General features: G+C 28.6%; 1 protein-coding gene across 1 annotated transcript in view; it reads right to left on the reverse strand.

Moving 5' to 3' along the window:
• side-VI (sidestep VI) overlaps window positions 1-17,023 on the reverse strand; it is a 127,430-nt gene that overhangs the window by 19,665 nt on the left and 90,742 nt on the right. The window contains exon 5 of the mRNA XM_065513607.1: window positions 4,585-4,747. Coding sequence (XP_065369679.1) covers window positions 4,585-4,747 — 163 coding nt within the window. The remainder of the gene's footprint in view (window positions 1-4,584; window positions 4,748-17,023) is intronic.

Raw genomic sequence — 17,023 nt, forward strand, 5'->3', positions numbered from 1 at the left:
AGGCTTTTTCAAGCTTTCACAAAGTTTTTTGTTTAAACACAAACTGTTTTCAAAATTAAAGCTTTTTGCTATACTTTTACTATGCTATTCTATGAAAAAGACTTTTTTCATTTTCTTTTCACAAAGCTTTTTGTTTAAAAACAAAGTATTTTCATAATTAAAGCTTTTTTGCTACAAGAGATCGTTAAAAACTATTTTGACAAAAAATTTACTGAGATCTTTCATACAAAAATAATTTTAACCGACAGTATAGCAGCTAATTAACAAATAACCAGAATTCGTGTTAATGGAGGTTAGTTGGTTTTACGTAAACAAAGCTTTTTCTCAATAAAAAACAGCTTTTTACTTTTTTCTCAAAAATTATGTTATAAATAAAATTTTATTCTCAAAATACTTATTTTTAACAAAAATTCTTTTAAATTGTTACACAAAAAAAATATATTTTACGAAAGCCCTTTTTCTTGAAAAAGCTTTTGTACAAAAATACCATTTTCACCATTTTATTTACGAAAATATTTTTTTCACAAAAATAGAGCTTTGTTATCAAAAAACAATAACGACTTTTAAAAAATTGCTATCTTAACAAGCTGCTAGAACGTTATTTACAAAAAAGGTTTTTTTATGTGGACACTTTAGCAAGTCCTAGGACTGGAAGCATCCTCTATTGTAAACATTCCTTGATATAAATTTCGGTATTTATAGAGCCCTTTGTAACAAATGTTTCGCTTCTTTTGCCGCAACTGCATATTGCTTGCCATACCAAGAAATTTTTGGGAAAATGTTCTGCTTTTTGGTCCCAAACTTTTCTACAATATTCCCTCAAGCATCAGCAACATATAAATATTGACCCGGAAGCAGCAGGTATATTTGTTGTATAAAATTTGACTTTAATTTCCGTGCTCTGTTTTTGTCCTCTAAATTTTTAGCAGAGTTCCTGTCAGGAACTTTTTGAGCCATATACGTTTTTAAAACTACATTGGCTTTAACTATTCGTACCAATGCTTTCCTAATGGATATGTTGGGAGGTCTTTTGAAAATTCTTTTATTGACTTCAGAAACATCATGTGGTCCATTTCTTCTACATGAACCAGGTTTTCCATCAACGGACAGGTTATCACAAAACTCTTTGACAGCAGGCCTTTGATTGTTTGGCCAAGTTGGGTTTTGTTGAAAATCTATCTATTTATACAACAAATAAGAGAGCTATATTCGGCTGTGCCGAATCTTATATATCCTTCACCAAATTATACTTCAAAATAAAAATGTTAAATATTTTTAGGTAAACAAATTTTTTTTTTTCCAAATTGTTTTTTTCATTTTTTTTAAAAAATTTTTTTTCGAATTATTTTAGATTTTTTTTTTTTAAATTAAAATTAAATTAAAAAATTTTTTTTTTTTCAATTTCCTTTTTTTTTTGGTGAAAAAAAATTTCGGGTTAAAAATATTTTTTTTCGATTTTGTCACACTGTAGGTCCAACTGACTATGGTCTTATCGTCGTTACAAAGGTCTTTGAAATATCTATCATTAGATATGGATATATTATCTATGTTAATGTCTTAGTACTCCAGATATAGGTTAAAAATAGCTCAAAAATCGAGGTTGTCCTGGTTTTTTCCTCATATCTCAGCCATTTGTGGACCGATTTTGCTGATTTTAAATATGAAACTTCTCGAAGGCATGTCCGACAGAATTATTGAATATTTGTATCCTGAAGATATCTAGGGTCTTCAGAAAATTGATTTCAACAGACAGACAGACGGACATGGCTTAATCGACTCCGCTATATATAAGAATCCAGAATATATATACTTTATAGGATGGGAAAATTATATTGTGGAAATTACAAACGTAATGACAAAATTATATATACCCTTCTCACGAAGGTATAAAAATTAAATGGTCCATGTATGTAATGGCATAATGTGAGAACGGCTGGATCGATTTGGCTGATTTTTTTTATTCGATTCGAAATATTCAGGAGATGGTTTGTAAAGAAAAACAAGTAAGAAAGTATGGTCGGGCTTGACCGATATATAATACCCTGCACTAATTAAAAGAGCAAAAACATTTTTCTTTTAAAATGTCAATAATTTAAATTGTTGAGTGATTTTCGGAAATGGGCCTTATATGGGAGCTATGACCAATTATAGACCGATCACCATGATATTAGGTCGTGTGATTTATGTCTATATGAAAGTTATTTATGTTGAATTTTGTTTATATACCAAAATTTTTAAGAGATTTATGCATGTTAAAGTGATTTTCGGAAGCGGGTCTATATGGGAGCTATGACTAATTATGGACCGATCGTAACAAAATTTGGTGATATGAATTTTGTATATATGAAACTTATTTGGAGCGAAATTTGTGTAGATACATATATATATGAAACATTTATGACCGATAAAGTCCAATTTCGAGAGGACATTTGTATGGGGCCTAGGTGAAATAATTAACCGATTTCAGCCAGTTTGAATGGGCATGGTCCTTGGGCAGAAAAAATGATATGTACCAAATTTTATCGAAATATCTTCAAAATTTCTACCTGTACTCTGCGCACAAGTTTTACATGGACAGCCAGCCAGACGGACATCGTTTAATCGACTCAGAAAGTGATTCTAAGTCGATCGGTATACTTTAAGGTTTAAGGATTATACCCTCGTCACTATGGTGGTGTAGGGTATAAAAATTCAAAAATTCCGTGTGAAACTCTGAATTTTGTTTCTGGGTCCAGTCAACTGTAATAAAAAAGCTCCCTAAAGTATGCAGTACAAATTTAGATATTTTATTTGCAAATAAATAAGAACAGGCAGGTGTATGTGGGTTGGAAGAACTAACATTAGTAAATGCTACCGGGCGAAGCCTGGGCGGTCAGCTTGTATTTAATAAAAAAGCTTTTATATGTTTTACAAAAAAAGCTTTCGTTTTTATAAGAAAAATATTCTCCTTTATTATAAAAAATATTTGTTTTTATTTAGAAAAATAACATTTTCATAAAAAGGCTTTTATTAAAAAAAGTCCAGTTTTCACAAAATTCTATTTTTTGGCTAAAAAGCTTATATAAAAAAAGAAAACTTTTTTCACTAACAAGCTAAAACTTTTTTCAAAAAGCTTTTGTTTTTATAACATATTTCGTAAAAAAAGCTATTTTCTACAAACAAATTTTTTCACATAAAAATATTTTTTTCATATAAAATCTTTTAATTCTAATTTATTGAGCTTGAGGTCAGGTTTACAAAGTTTATTATTAGTTATTTATATCCGATATCTCTTCACTTCTTTTCAAATAATGTTGCCCTAAAACCCCGAAAATATGCTACGCGTTTCAGCCTCAAGTTCATCAAAGGATTTGAAAGGCAGCACTTTGCTTGTTATTGTTTTTGAAGCTCGTTTGTGATAATGAAATAGTTCATGTATTTTTTGATTAAAAATGTTGAAATGGAAGGAAGAATTATAGTTCCTTCAGGAATGATTCAAAATATGTTGACAACATTTTGTGTCAGACAAGAAAATGTTTTTCTTCTAAAAAAAACACTACTCTACAAATTTTAAATTACTCTTAGAAATTCCCCTGTAAGTCAACTTTACATTTCACTATTTTCACATACATAGCTTTTTTAGATCATAAATCCGGAGAGCTCACAAGTTTTTCTTTAAGCTTTGTCTTTGATATCATAACATTTATCAAGCAACTATACATTTCTCTCAACTAAACCTGGCTCACTACGCCATCATATACATTTCCTAAAATTCTTCTAAATTTATGTAATTTAAAAAATTCAATAGAATACTTACAGTATTTTTTTCTTGTTATATAAGCAATTGTTTCTATTTATCCCTTAGATTTAATTTTGATTTAATTTTGATTTAAAATTCATTTGGCTTCTCAGGAAAAGCAATGCTAAGTTCTCACCACCCTCTTAGCTTACTGTCTGCCATTTTAATCTACAACACAAAATTTGGAATTTTTATTAAATTATTCTATTAAGCCAATATATCTATTTTTGACATGTCTACCAGGTATCAAGAGAAATTTTTTGTTGTTTTGGGAATGAAGGTGACTCTTTGTAAACAAAACAAAAATTATTAACCGACAATTGTTTGGGTGTTTTTCTTTGGCAGAATAGACAAGAACATAGATAAAAAAAGGAAAACAAAAAAGATGAGAATTGATTGTTAGATAGAGAGAAAAACCACTAAACAAAAAATGTCAATCAACTTGTTAGAAGAGATTTTTATAAGCATAATTTTCACCCAACCATTTGATTTTCAGTGCAACGTTTTTTTTTTATTTTATTTGCTTTTCTATGGAGTGTGTTGGTAATAGGAGAAATAAAAAATAAAATTCCTAAAAAAGGTCACTTATTTATTGTGCTGCTTTTTCTTTTTTTTGCGTTGTATAGTTATTGTTGTTTTTTTATCAGATTCTATCCAAAATTTTATGAACTTGACTTGTTTTTTTTTTTGTGTTAGGTTTGGTTTATTTCTTATTATTATATTCATTTTGAGCTATTGTTGTTGAAGTTTTTTGTTGTTGTTCCCTTCATTATTATTTATTTTTTTGCTTTATTTTAAAAACTTACCTTCAATGCAGTAGACCTCCAGAGAATCTGATGTTTGATTTACTACCGTACAATTGGAAGGCATTTCAGGTTTGCCAGCTGCTATTAAATGAAAAACACAGGGTTCCTTTTGTTGTCCAACATTATTATCAGCCCAGCACATTATAGTACCAAAGTCCATTTCCTATAAAAAATGAACAATAACACACACATTTATAAAAACTCAGAACAATGAAAATTAAAAAAAAAATGTTAAAAAAATCATATTAAATTTTTGTTATATTTTTGTAAAATTTATTTAAGTATGGTTGCTTTTCAAAAAGTTATTCATGTAGAAATTGTTTGTGTTGTCGTATAATTATATTATTAAAGAGTTTATATTGAAGTTTAGACGGATATGGTTTTTATTGAAGCATTAAGTCCCAGCACGTGCTGAATGAAAAAAGAACGTTCCTAAGTAAATTAAATAAATAAAAGAAATTGTGTATGTTATGCAGTTGATTACTGGAGAGTTGTTTGTTTTTTGAACGGAAGTCGTTCTCATTTTTGTGGGATAACAACTCATTAAAAATTTTTGCAGTAATAAAATTTTAATTGGTCAGTAATTTGTGAATACAATTTATTAAAAATATCTACTAAAGAAATATTTTATCATTTCTCAAGGTGAAAAGTTCTATCCTGGAGAAAGAACTTCACAACAAGAAAAAAGTGCGTACTAAAATTATTAAATATTTTCAACAAAACTCAACTTTGTCCTACAAAAATTTGGCCAAACTATCAAAGGTCTGCCGTTAAACTGATTCCAGTGTTATTAAACTGCTAAAAATGTAGAGTCCAAAGACAGAGCACGGAAATTGAAGTAAAGTTTTATAATATATTTTTTTTTGCATATTAGATGACGAAATGTATGTTCTGGAAAATTTTTCGCTGCTTTCGAGTCAATATTTTTATGATGCTCGAGGGAATATTGTGGAAAAGTTTAGGATGCAAAAGCAGAAATTTTCCCAAAAAGTTCTTGGGAAAACTAACAAAAACATTTGTTACAAAGGGCTCTATTAATACCGAAATTTACATCAAGGAATGTTTATAAAAAATGATGTTTCCATTTGTAAGACTTCTTAAGGTGTCCACTTATTTTTGGCCCGATTTGGCATCCTGGCACTATGGTAAGCAAAGTCTTGAATGGTACAAGAATAATAATGTGGTATTTGTATCAAGCTGCCAGCAAACTGCCTGGAGCTAAGCCCAGTGGAGATATTTTGGAATCTTGTTAAAAAAGAATTGAAGAGATGTCCAAAAGTGTGGTAGATTTTAAATGGATATGGATTACCTGTTCGAACAAAGTGACAGAAACCACTATAAAAACCTTAATCTTGGATGGATTGTTTAGATGGCGGTTAATTTTAAAAACTCAAAAACCATTATGAAAATTTTTCGTCCTCTGCCAGCGATCGAACCTGGGCTGCTTTAACTGCTACAACATATCGTCATTGGCGATATTTTAATTATTCTTAAACAAAATGTTCATGTAATTTTCTGATGTGGATTTTGTATGGAACTTCGTCCGATTTTCGCCATACTTTAGAGTATAATTTCAGAGTACTTAGAAGTGATTTGTGCAAAATATTATCAGGATTGCGGAGTAATCAAAAATATTTATGACTGCAAAAACAGTATTAAGGTGCTCAATGCCAAACAAATCCTATCATTAAAAAGTTTTTGTGGAAAATTTCAGCCAGCTAGCTCCTTTTGTTTGGGTCCATCCTATTTTCAACAGACAGACGGACGGCCATAGCTAGATCGTCTTAGAATCTTATGAGGACCCAAGATCCACATTTTGGTTCTACGACCAACATTTATGTTACAAAAGTAATGTCAAATATTATCAGATTCACAAGAGTAAAAGTTCAAAAATTAATTTTTATCCCAATTTTACATTCCGACCCTATATTTTGTACTAGTTGTGGCAATTATGTTGTCTAAATGTTTATGAAGATTTTGTCAAACAATATACAATGTAGCGAGGTGCTAAATATTTCTTGAATTATCATTCAAGCATTGAAAAATTCTCACAGTTTATTCTGGTAACTTTGATTATTTATGATTTATCATAAATTTTACTCAAAATATCTGACATTTTGCTAAATTTCCGCAAGTCATCTGGCTCATTTAATTTTAAATTATTATGTTTAATGCACACAATTTGATCTATATATTTTATAACAAAACATATATAAAAAAAAACTTTTCCAAAATAAAAAAACCAACACAAGGCCAGTTTGTATTGTTAATTTTATATTTTACGAGTGTTAGAAAAACTTATTGACAGTTGACAATCAATCAATGAGACAATGGATGTCAAACAATGTTTTTAATAAGCTATAAACAGAAAAATTGTACATAAATAGTATATAGAGCCACAAATACAGAAACACGACACCAATATAAAACATCTAAAACCACTAAAGTTTTTTGTTTGGATGTGTTGCAACAATCTGTACAAAGTTTTTACTTACGCTTAACAAAACACAAACTTACGCACAAATCTATAATAGGGTGGCCTATAATTTTAAATTTTTGGATTTTCGATGGTCTAAAACGGTTAACCGTTTACTGAATTTAGTAAAAGAAAAACTGGATACAAAATTATACTAATAGGAATACATATTACATACTAACATATCCTTTAAATTTATTTTGATTTTAAAGTTACAGCGAAAATTATATTTTTCCGAAAAACAAAAAACAGGTAAAAAATTTTTTTCCATTTTTTTTAAAGCTGTGTTTTTATGTATTTATGATTATTCATTACAAAAATTTATAATATTCTCTTTTGTGACTTTTTTAAAAAAAATATACCATTTATAAAAATTTGTGAAAAACAAAAATTAAAATTTAAATTAAATTTATACTAATACACCGTACGATACTCATTATTAGACACGAACCTCATGATATACGTCTGAAACAATAAATTAGATGGAGAAAAACTGCGTTTTAAAAGGACTTAAAATTTTCAGAGGAGTACATTTTTAAAAAAATGTTTTAAAATACTTCTGATCATCCTACTATGTCAAATTTGGCGTCAAATGATTAAGAAGAGTTATTAAATATTTCGTATTATTTATATTTTATCCTGTAAGGATCAAAAAATGTCCTTTAAATTTTTTTTCCTTGAATATCCTTTTAGATTTCCAATAATTTTTTTTTTTAAAAATAGTGAGTTAAAGATCCAAATATTGAATACCACATGCCAAAATTTCATTCTTCTATCTTAACTACTGAAGTGTTAAAAAGTATTTTAAATTTGAATTATTTGATTTTTTATATTTTATTTTAATATTTCATTATTTCACATAGTTGGGCAAGCCCTACCTTATGATACCCTACACCAGGTATATGATTATAAAGAGTTTTCTTTTGATATGAAACTTATTTGTGCTGAATCATATTTGAATACACACATTTTCAGTAGTGGGCCTTATATGGGAGCTATGACTATTTATGGACCAATAGTCACAAAATTTGGTGGGATGAATTGCGAAAATATGAAACATATTTGTGTTGATTTTTGTTTGGATACTGACATATTTCAGAGTTTTATGTATATTAATGACATTTTCGAGAATGTTGCTTATATGGGAGCTATGGAATATTGTTGACCGATCGTCACTTAATTGTGCTGAATTTGGTTTTAATATGTTTATAATTAAGATATTTATGAGAGCTTAACTATTTTCAAATAGGCCAATTGTATGGGGGCTAGGATAAATAATGGGCTGATTATAATCAAACTCAATAGCCTGCAACCTGCAGTTTCATTACAAGGTTTAAATGGATGGACGGACAGACGGACGGACATCGCTTAGTCGACTCAGAAAGTGACCCTGAGCAGATTGGTATACTTAAAGGTGGGTGTTGGGACAATATTTTTGTATGTTGCAAACAACAGCACTAATCCATTATACCTCCCCCACTATGGCGTTGTAGTTTATAAACAAGCACTTTTCTTAATAAAACTTTTTTGGTTACTAATAGATTTTTTTTTATACTTTAATTTGACCTTTATATATATATATAAAGGATGACATTTTTACATTTAGTATAGAATATTTGGGTATTTATATTATTTTTTTAAAAGGAATTTATTGGCAAAGGATATTAAAGGATAAACATTTTAAAGGACATTTTTGACATCTTTTGATCCTTACAGGATAAAATAAAGATAATACAAGATATTTTACAACTCTTCTTGTTCTTTTGACATACAATTTGTCATTGTTGGAATAGCAGTAGTATTTTTAAATATTTTTTGAAAAATGTACTTCTTTGAAACTTTGAAGTCCTTAAAAAAGGACACAGGATTACGAAATGAAAAACTGAAAACACAGTTTTTCTCCATTAAATTTATAGTTATAGACGTACATATATCATTTAGTTCGTGTCTAACGAATTTTTACACTATTTGTCGGACGGTGTATTCTGGGTTCTTACTAAATTCTAACATGATTTAGCTTTGTCCTTCTGTTTTTTCATGATAGGTCTTTGAGGGAATGACCTGAAATGTTTGATATTGAAAATGGGAAAAAATCTTTTTTGTTTTTGTGAACATTGAAAATCTTAAAAGCGCAAAATACGGATCTCCCTAATGTACATTTATACACACATTTAGGTTTTATATGAAATCAAGTTGGTTGGCATGAACTTCCTGTGTAAATTTTCGCTTTTTCTCTCATTTTGATTTGGCCATACATGACATCAGTGTAAATAGATATTGATTGTTTTATTTCATTGTCTGTCTGTCTGTTTTTGTATGTAGAGATGGTGGGTAAGGTGGTTAGTAGCTTTATAAATAGCACGTTTTCATTGTAAAATATATGTATTTGTCTTTTTGGAATTTTTTCTTTTTACCATTATGATGATGATGAATTGTAATGCTAATTAAATAATGGTTTTCGTGTGAAAGAGATTGTTAAATAATATCTACCATATGCTGCAAACAACTAAAATTCTATGTGTGAAGGATATATAGTTCAATGCATAAATATTATATTTAGAACATCATCGTTTAGTATTTCCAATATCGATATTTATTGCCTGAATGAAACGTCGAAATAAAGATGATAGGCAGTAAAAACTTGCAAATTTATTTATTTTTTTTAGGGAAAAATTAATATTCCACATAATAAAACACTTTAATTGTTTATTATAAGGTTTTTTATAATTATTTTATCTATCCTTAATATCTAACCTATATTTGTTTGAATTAAATAAAAAGTTTTCTAAAGCTTGTTCTTAGGCATAAATTTTGTTCACAAGTTTGAATTTTTGTTTCCATTTCTTTTAATCCAACAACCCATTTTCTCTACCAAGCTCTTTTCATTAATAAATATTTAATGTTAAGCTAATCTTTACTACAAGCAAAAAACAAACATCATATAAACATTTTAATAATTTACAACATTTAAATAAACTTTATTTGAACCCATCAATTTTTAACTAAATAAATAAATAATAATAAAAAAACAGCAAACAAAAAAATACATTTAATGCATGCTAATTTGTACAGGATGTGAAAAAGTCAACAAAAGACAAGCATACTAAAAGCAACTCTTGTCAGCAGCAAGATTTTCGAAAATAATTTATAACACAACTCAACTCGTCTTCATTTTCTTTGGCAATTCTCTATGACGACTAACCATTTTAGTTGCAGCTACTTACTACAGCCAGGCTGATGTTCAACTTCTAGTTGATTTTGTTAAATCAAGATGAGAGACTTCAAATGAGTTACATTTAACATTTTTAAAACAAACTTAAGGACGAACGTGGCTAGAAGCAATGGAGATGGGAAGCCTAGAGATAGTAGAGGGTGAGGGAGAGAGAGTGTGATTGAGAGTGAGCAGCGGGTGGTGTAAAAGGCGAAACAAATAAAGTTTTTCTTTTCGGAAAATATATAAACACATACAACAGGCATCTATCAAGTTGAATAATATAACAAAAAGGACAAATTTTGTTTAAAAAGTGATGAGAGGAAACAGTGAATAACAAATTAAATAATTTAAACAAATTTAAATATTGTTTAAGATAAAGATATTCTGAGAAAAAAGCTCATCTTTTTCAGAACAAAATGTATTTTAGAAAATTTTTGTGAACGAAAACCTTTCCTAGAAAACTATTGATTTTTCTCTAAAAAAAGTTTGTTTTTTTTTAGAGAAAAATCATTTTAAAAATGTTTTTATGAAAAGGTACATATTTGAATATTATAATGTAAACTATAAAGCATTTTTTGCTTCGAAAATGTCGAATTTTGTACCAAACAAACCGTCATATGTAAGAAGTTTTGCTTTTTTGCACACCGATTGGTCACTAAAGCTTATGGTGTATGTGGTTCATCGGTTTAAGCGTGCGTGATATGGTTTGTTCGCTTTAGAAGTGGTGATTTTTATACGGAAGACAAAGACCGCCCAGCCCAGCCCTGCCAAAAAGACTGAAGCGCACGAATTGGAGGCATAACTCCATGAAGATTTTTGTAAAACTAGACTAGAGCTTGCAAAATCATTGGGAGCTACAGCAATTTCAAAATGTTTTCTAGCAGCAAGATTCATCCAAAAGCAGGGAAATTGGGAATCTAATTGAAGCAGAGAGACCTTGAAATACGATTTTGCATGTCCGAAATGCTGCTTGTACGATATAAAAGAATATCATTTTTGCACCGAATCATTATTTGCGATGAAAAATGGCTCCGTTACGATAAACCGAAATGTAAGAGAGCGTATATGAGCCAAATATCCAGGCGCTAAGGTAAGTCTCTGTATTTGGTGGGAGTAAAACAGTCCAAACTATTATGAGCTGCTGAAATTTGACCAGACAATCACAAGGAACCTGTCCCGAATGCAACTGATTCGTTTGAATCGAAGCCCAGAATATGCCGCCAGACATATAATCGTAATATTCCACCATAACAACGCTCGACCGCATGTTTCAATACCTGTTAAAAATTCCCGTATTTAAAAAAAAATTGTTTTGGTGAATAACGCTTTTGCTTTTCGTGAAAAATCATGTAAGAATGTTTCTGATGAAAACAGTTTTTTGAGAATTTATTTTCTGTATAATGATTTGCACAGTATTTTTAAAACAAAAAAGTTTTATAATTTTTTTTTTGGGGAAAACCAATTTTTTTTTATTTTCTGATCTGCAAAAAGCTTTTTCAGATTTCTTTAAGTTTTAGTAAAAGCTATTTTGTTTTTTTGGAAAACCATGTTTTTGGTTAAATTTTAGTCGGTTTTAAATAAAATAAAAAAAAGCTTTTCATAAAAACATTTTTGGTTTTATTTTTATTAAGGAAAAAACTTTTTATAACAAAAGAGTAAAAAAACTTTTTAAATCAAAAAAATCTTTTAACAAAGCTTTTTGGTAAAAAAAGTTTTTTTAGAATTTCAATTTAATGATTTTCAGATTTTTTTGTAGTCTATTTAAAACAAAAAATATCTTATGGATTTTTTTGGTAAAACCAAGCTTTTGATTTGATTTTCAGCACAAAAAACTCTTTTTTAATAAAACTTTTTTAAAATAAAAAAAATGTGAAAATACCATTTTTGTGAAAAATAATTTGAAAAAATCAATTTTAATAGTTATTTTTCAAATAAAATTTTTTTTGAAAAACTTTTTTGTGAAAAATCATTTAGAGAATTCTTTGTGGTTTGAGCTTTTCATAAAAAACTTTTTTTGTTTTATTTTAGCAAGTAAAAAATTTTTGTAACAAAAGAGTAGAAAACTTTTTAAATCAAAAAAATCTTTTGACAAAAACAGTTTTTTATTAAAATTTTTTTAAAAAATTTGAAGTTTTTTTAGAATTTCAATATAATGATTTTCAGAATTTTTTGTAGTCTTTTTAAAACAAAAAATATCTTGTTGACTTTTTTTTGGTAAAACCAGGATTTTGATTTGATTTTCAGCACAAAAAAAAATTTTTTAAGCTTTGTTAAGCTTTTTTTTAAATAAAAAAAAATTTGAAAAAAGCTTAAATAAAAAAAATATGAAAAAAGCTTTTTTAAAGTAAAAAAATGTGAATAAGCTTTTTTGTGAAAAATCAGTTAGAGAATTCTTTGTGGAAAAATCTATTTTAAAGATCTTCAGATTTTTTGTTGTTTAAAAGTATTTATTGAATAAAGAAAAGTTCTTGTGATAAAAGCTTTTTGTGTAGAACCAAGATTTGTTTTGTATTATTAGTAAAAAACCGCTATTTTCATTTCATAAGTAAAAATTTTGAATAAAAAAATTTTTTCTGTAAAATTGTATTTTGTTAAAAAAAATTTTCGTGAAAAGGATTTTTTTTTTAAATAGACATTCTTACTAATAAAAAGATTTTTGCCAAAAATATATTTTTTGTAAAAATATTTTTTTCAAAAAAAAAATTTGATTTTTTACCAAATTATTTTTTCAAATTTTTTACCAAATTATTTTTTCAAACTCTCACTTTTCCAAAATTTTTTTTTTTTTTTAAATTCAGTGTTAATGACAATCTTGTCTAAAAAGCTTTAAAAAAAATATTTTTAGTAAAGCTGTTTAGTGAGTAGATACATATTTTTCGTAAATATTTTTAGTATATAAAATTTATTGGAAAATGCTTTCAGTTGAAATAGATTTAGTATTATTTTCAAGAAACAATTTGTAAAAATTTTTTAAACTAAAAATATTTTTTTGGTAAAAATGTTTTGTGAAAGAAAAGCTTCTTGAGCTTGAAAAAATAGAAAATTAAAAAGCTGTTTACTGAAAAAGGTTTAAAAATTATTTTTATCTGTCACCATTTTTAAAAAAAAAGTTCAATAAACTTGAAATAACAAATACCAGCAGTTTTATGCTTTACTGTCAGCAAATACATACTTATAAAATTTTATACACCAGCAACATGCATTAGAGCCAGCAACAACTGAATAGTATGTCAACTGAATAAAGAAAACAGACTAGAGAAAAAACAGCAACAACAACATCATCATAGCAGATAGCTAAAGAAGTCTTTAGAGAATTTCATGTTTAACTTTCAAGTCGATGCTCATTAAAAATTAAAATCACTTTTTCGTAAAAATGTCAACACAAATTGCTGCTTATTTATCACTTTACAACATAGAATAATAACAGCAGCAGTAGCAACAACTTTGGCAACAGAAAAACATTAAAAGGAATATACAAAATAACAAAATTGCTATAACAACTTTTTTTTTTTTTGCTTTGGCCAAACAAAATATAAAGTAAGAATGACAAAAAAAACAAACATTTAAAAAAGGGACATTACAACCAACAACAAATAAAAACAAGTTATAACAGGCAATGGTCTCATTGCCTTCATTTACCAAACAGAAAATGGGAACCTACAAACAAAAAACATTATAAAGTCAAGCCATGAAAGGCATTTGGAAAAAAATTGAAGAGAAATTGTTTGAATAAAAAATTTTCAACCTACACTTAAGCTTTAACTTTTTGCCAACCATGTCATTTAATTAACGCTCCAAAAATTGTTAACAAAACTTTGAGGGAGAGGGAGTGTGATAGCAAGTGCTTTAAAAATAAAATTGTTTTGAGACTTTTTCTTATCGTAGGAAAAAAAATTGGCCAAGATTTCGTTATATATAAAAATATATTAGTAGATTAAAGGCAATATGTTTAAATTAAAAATCAATTTCTGAAAACTATTATCTTTCGAAAACTTTTTTTTTTAAATCAAAGTAATATTATAAGCCAAGTCTTGCTGGAATATGCAATTAATTAGCTAAATAGCTTGGCTGTAACAAAATTCTACGCCACAAAATTTACATATAAAATTATAGTTAGTTGTCTGTTTTTACTCCACTCTTGTAAAAGCTGTTTGTGAAAGCTTAAATCCTTTTCAAAATAACAACATTTATGTACAATTATTAAATGTGAAAACAAACAGCACTTTACCATCAATCTTCATGAAAGGCAAAAATCCAAAAATGTTCTTCATAAAACTTAAACAGAACTGTAAAACCTGTAGGGCGTTATAAAATAATAAACTGTCAGAGGCAACACCTTATCATTTGCATGCTTTATGAAATAAAATAATACACATAGTAAATTTACAACAATTTGCAATTTAACAATATATAACATAGTAAATACACACTCTCATACAACATTTTCTTACTGGAAAAGGATTATTTTGTATTAGTGTTTGTAGGTACATATGTATGTACGTGCTGGAGTAGAAAACATTTGAATGACAGTTATACAGAATATATGTAAGTAGAATGTAAGTAAAATGATAATAAATATTTATTTATATGTAGAAATGTATGTTAAATACAATAGAAATACAATACATCAACCGGAGTTTTATAATCGTAAAAACTTCCGCCTTAAAACATGTTCAAAACACTGTGATAAAGGGATGGGAGAGCGAGTGAGACGAGCGAGAGACACATGAAGGACATACTTATGAGCTGGTTGATATATACTCGTAATATAAATACATATTTATAAATAAATAATAATGTTGCATATTTTTAGTTTACAGTAAGGTATTTTAAATAAATTTTGGTATATTTTTTGTTAGCAAAAGGGGGAGTTTCATATTTGAGAGTGAATAATATCAGAATAAGGATTTCCGAACTTTGACAGTTGATAGAGAACATATTGTTGAATTCGATGACTGTTCTGTTCAGATCCTAATTTTCATCAGAAAATTATCTTCATCGAATTTTCTCATTCTATTTCCAGTTTTCTTCGTGGTCGAACTGTAAGGGTAGTAATATATGGGGTTTGTTCCGAGAACATGATCTGATATATCCTTTATCAAAATAGGTGATCTGTTCAGATCCTAAATTTCATCAGAAAATTTTCTTCAGCGAGTTTTCTCGTCTAATTTCTAGTTTCTATAAGGGAGTCCACCAGGGCTCTGTCCTTTCTCCTTTCCGTTTTTTTAATTCTCATGGATTATTTGCTAGCAATCACTTCAACTCTAATTTAGACTTTCGCGGATGACAGTAATTTCTGACACTCATGTTGATTAGAGATTAAACTCTTAATAATACAGTGTAATTTTTTAACTCACGGAATTATAACCATATACGGACACCAAAAAATAAAAGACCCGTGTCTCCCAGTTTTGCCCAAAGTCATGCAAATTTTTTATGGGCCCCCAAAGATTTGGGGCCTCGGTGTAATTTTTTGCAAAAAAGTGATCACTTTATCAGGCTCATATTTTGCAAACAGTTCGGAATTTTGATTTACTCTCTGAGGAAAGGCTGTGGCCTTTGTCATAATGAACAAAAATTGTGAACATATAAAATCCAAAAACTTCATCTTCAAGATCAAAATCGCAAAAAATTTTAAAAAATTCGAAATAAATTTTTTTAATCTGCCTAAAAGTATGCTTTAGTTTATAATAATTTAATAGTTTATGGACAAAACACTTAATTCCTTTAGCTATTTCTTACTAACTTATACTGACCTACCTAAACGGTGTTAAGAATCATTCCTAGGAAGTTCGTATGTTCTAGAAAGTTGTTTACTGAGATCTTAGGTACATTTTTGTAGTTGATTGTTTTCTTGAATTTTGAGCGGTTTGCTACCTATGGACCTGAACAGGGGAAAAAGGTAAAAAAATCTAATTTTTTAAAGTTTTTTGCGGATTTGACATTGAAGATGAAATTTTTTTGATTTGGGCAAAACCGGGAAGTTTTTTTTTGGTCTTTTGTCACGTAGTGGTGTCCAACTATGGTTATATTTTTCTGTGTTGCACTGTGTGATGAATATGGATACTCGATAAATCATAACCTTACATGGGGTGAATTGAACCCAGTTAATAACAAAGCACGCAAAAAAAAGTTTTGCCTATTGACAGACAAACGTCTTAAGAGCAAGTCTTCGTATGGGTAACAAAACTGTTGGAGCTTCAGATAAACTTTTGATTATAGGTACGAAAATACTATGTGACGTCCTTTGCAATCGTCATATGTTTGGTGTTGAGGGGGAAACTTTTAGGTGCTTTGGTTTCTTGTGATAGTATCGGACATATTTTTTTCCTTTCTGACCTTCTTCGTATAAACACCATCTTCATTTGTCCAAAATTGGAATATAATTCTCACTTATGGACCGGAGCTGCAAGGCCAAGTCTAGAGCTGCTGGACCTGGTGCAAAGAAGGGTTGTCGATCTTATAGGGGATTGAACTTTTACCTGGTTTATCAGTACTTTAGAGCATCGTCGTTATTTTACAGACTGTCACGCAGATCGCACTCATTTCCTATTAATGTGGAATCTACTAACTGCCAACGTATTCCCAGCGGAATATAGTATTTATCAATTCAAGTCAAATGCTCCTCCATCTTATAAATTTATTTCGTAACATCAACACAATGCACTGCATATATGGGGGTGTCCCCTGCATCCCGAAAAAGTTCATGTTAGCTGTTTTTGGTTGGCGGGCAAGCCATCAAATCAAAG

This window comes from Calliphora vicina, chromosome 1 (genome assembly GCF_958450345.1).
Source record: "Calliphora vicina chromosome 1, idCalVici1.1, whole genome shotgun sequence".
NCBI lineage: Eukaryota > Metazoa > Arthropoda > Insecta > Diptera > Calliphoridae > Calliphora > Calliphora vicina.